Source organism: Penaeus chinensis, chromosome 20 (assembly GCF_019202785.1).
Source record: "Penaeus chinensis breed Huanghai No. 1 chromosome 20, ASM1920278v2, whole genome shotgun sequence".
NCBI lineage: Eukaryota > Metazoa > Arthropoda > Malacostraca > Decapoda > Penaeidae > Penaeus > Penaeus chinensis.
Window position 1 is genome coordinate 15698380 of NC_061838.1, and position 2500 is coordinate 15700879.

The 2500-nt window shown below is 35.8% G+C and overlaps 1 protein-coding gene across 1 annotated transcript in view; it reads right to left on the bottom strand.

The window, feature by feature from the left end:
* Positions 1–11: 11 nt before the first annotated feature.
* LOC125036099 (putative protein TPRXL) overlaps positions 12–2500 on the bottom strand; it is a 34125-nt gene continuing 31636 nt past the window's right edge. The window contains exon 3 of the mRNA XM_047628507.1: positions 12–616. Within this exon, the coding sequence (XP_047484463.1) occupies positions 285–602 (318 nt within the window). The 5' untranslated portion in view covers positions 603–616 and the 3' untranslated portion in view covers positions 12–284. The remainder of the gene's footprint in view (positions 617–2500) is intronic.

Genomic DNA, 2500 nt, shown 5'->3' on the forward strand with positions numbered 1-2500 from the left:
TAGAATGACAAGCGCTACGAGGGCATGAGGTGGCGGAAAATGTGCTAGAATGACAAGCGCTACGAGGGCATGAGGTGGCGGAAAATGTGCTAGAATGACAAGCGCTACGAGGGCATGAGGTGGCGGAAAATGTGCTAGAATGACAAGCGCTACGAGGGCATGAGGTGGCGGAAAATGTGCTAGAATGACAAGCGCTACGAGGGCATGAGGTGGCGGAAAATGTGCTAGAATGACAAGCGCTACGAGGGCATGAGGTGGCGGAAAATGTGCTAGAATGACAAGCGCTACGAGGGCATGAGGTGTGGAATACTCACCCTGACAGGACTGCCATGGACTGCAGGAACAACAGTGAGAAGTGGGGACGGCGAAGAATTGGTCACAGATATGGAGGTTGCTGAACAAACTGTTGAAGCATGTGAAGGTGAAGTTACAGTAGAATTTCTATTCGCCCCGCCTCCTTCTGATGATGAAGGTGAGGATGACGAAGGCGATGATGAAGACGCCTGCCCTGACCCTGATGAGACTGCTGCTGCCGCCGCCGCCGCCGCCGCCGCCGCCGCTGCTGGCATCTCTGTTACGTAGCCACCACTAGCCGTCGTCATCACACCACCAGAACCTTGAATTAATATATTATAAAATGTTGTAAGGTATGCCATATCTTCATGGAGTCAAGCACACGCACAAACCCAAACATATGTTAAGTACAAAATTAGTGTTGTCAACTATAATTCAATGCACGCTAGTTTTGACATTTCATGTCTGAATATGACGAATTTTAGTGGGCCTTAGTTACATATATATAATATAATTGTATATACTGTGTGTGTGTGTGGGGGGGGGGGGAGGGTGTTAGAATGTATTTGTGTACGTGAGCTTCTGTGAGTTAAAGTGAGTTTGTAGAGTATATATATATATATATATATATATATATATATATATATATGTATGTATATGTATATTTATATGTATATATATATATGTATGTATATGTATATGTATATTTATATGTATATATATATATTTATATATTTATATATATTTATATATATATGTATATATATATATTATATATACAAACACATCATATATATTATACATCCATATATATGTAGATATGACATATATATATTATACATCCATATATATGTAGATATGACATATATATATTTCACATCTATCTATCTATCTATCTATATATATATATATCATACATATACAAATGACACACATATATGTATATATATTCATATATATATATATATGAATATATATATATATCACATATTTAAATAAATATATACATATATATACACATTATGTGTATATGTATATATATACAAATTATACATGCATATAACATACATATTATGCATATGTGTATCATATATATACATATATATATATGTATGTATGTGCGGAATTAGTATAGACCTTAAAATAGATGCAGGAGAAACTAGCCAATTGTTTAAACAAATGCCTCCTCAAAAAATTGCGAAAGCCTGGAAAAATGCTACAATTATTTTGATAGGGCATAGAAAGGATCTAAAATAATACTGACCCAAAAGCCTCCTTTCAGTTACTTTCAAACTGTTCACAAAAGTCATCACAACTCACGTCTCTGACAATTTGGATTCTAACCAGCCTCGAGAACAGGCAGACTTCTGCAGTGGATTCTCAAAAAACAGACCACATCCACACGCTCATCCAAATAAGAGAAAAAATAAACGAATATAAGAAACCCTGTGAATAGCATTCATCGATTACGAAAAGGCATTTGACTCTGTACAAATACCAGTAGTACTAGAAGCTATTCAGAGACCGGGAGTAGAGGAGGTATATAGTAAAATATTGGAAGATATATACGAAGATGAGACAGCAACCATTAAGCTCCACACAAAAAACGATAAAATACCAATTTAAAAAGGTGTTAGGACGATGCCATCTCACCAAAACTTGCCTTGAGGAAATATACAAGAAGCTAGAATTGAACGGAAAGGCTATCAAAACAGGAGATACCTAAAATATCTAAGATTTGCAGATGATATTTATCTCTTCCGTGAATCTGCTAATGAAATGCAGCAACTAATATATGATCTAAATAGAAAAAGTCTGAAAGTCGGACTTAGGATGCACAAGAAAAAGACTAAGATCTTGTTCAGCAGTAGAGTTCAATTCGAACAGATACATGTGCAAGGCATAGCGCTAGAAGTATTGGAAAAGTATATATATATATATATATATATATATATATATATATATATATATATATATATATCTAAGGCAACTCGTACAAACACATCTAGCGAAGAGGAAATTAAGCGACGCATCAATCTAGGCTGGAGCGGCTTCGGTAGACACAGTAGCATACTAAGAGGCTCCTTGCCATTATGTTTAAAAAAAAAAAAAAGTTTTAAACCAATGTGTGCTTAGTAATGACCCATGGATCAGAAACATGGACTACAACCAAATTACTGAAGAGGAAACTAAGTACCCAGAGAGG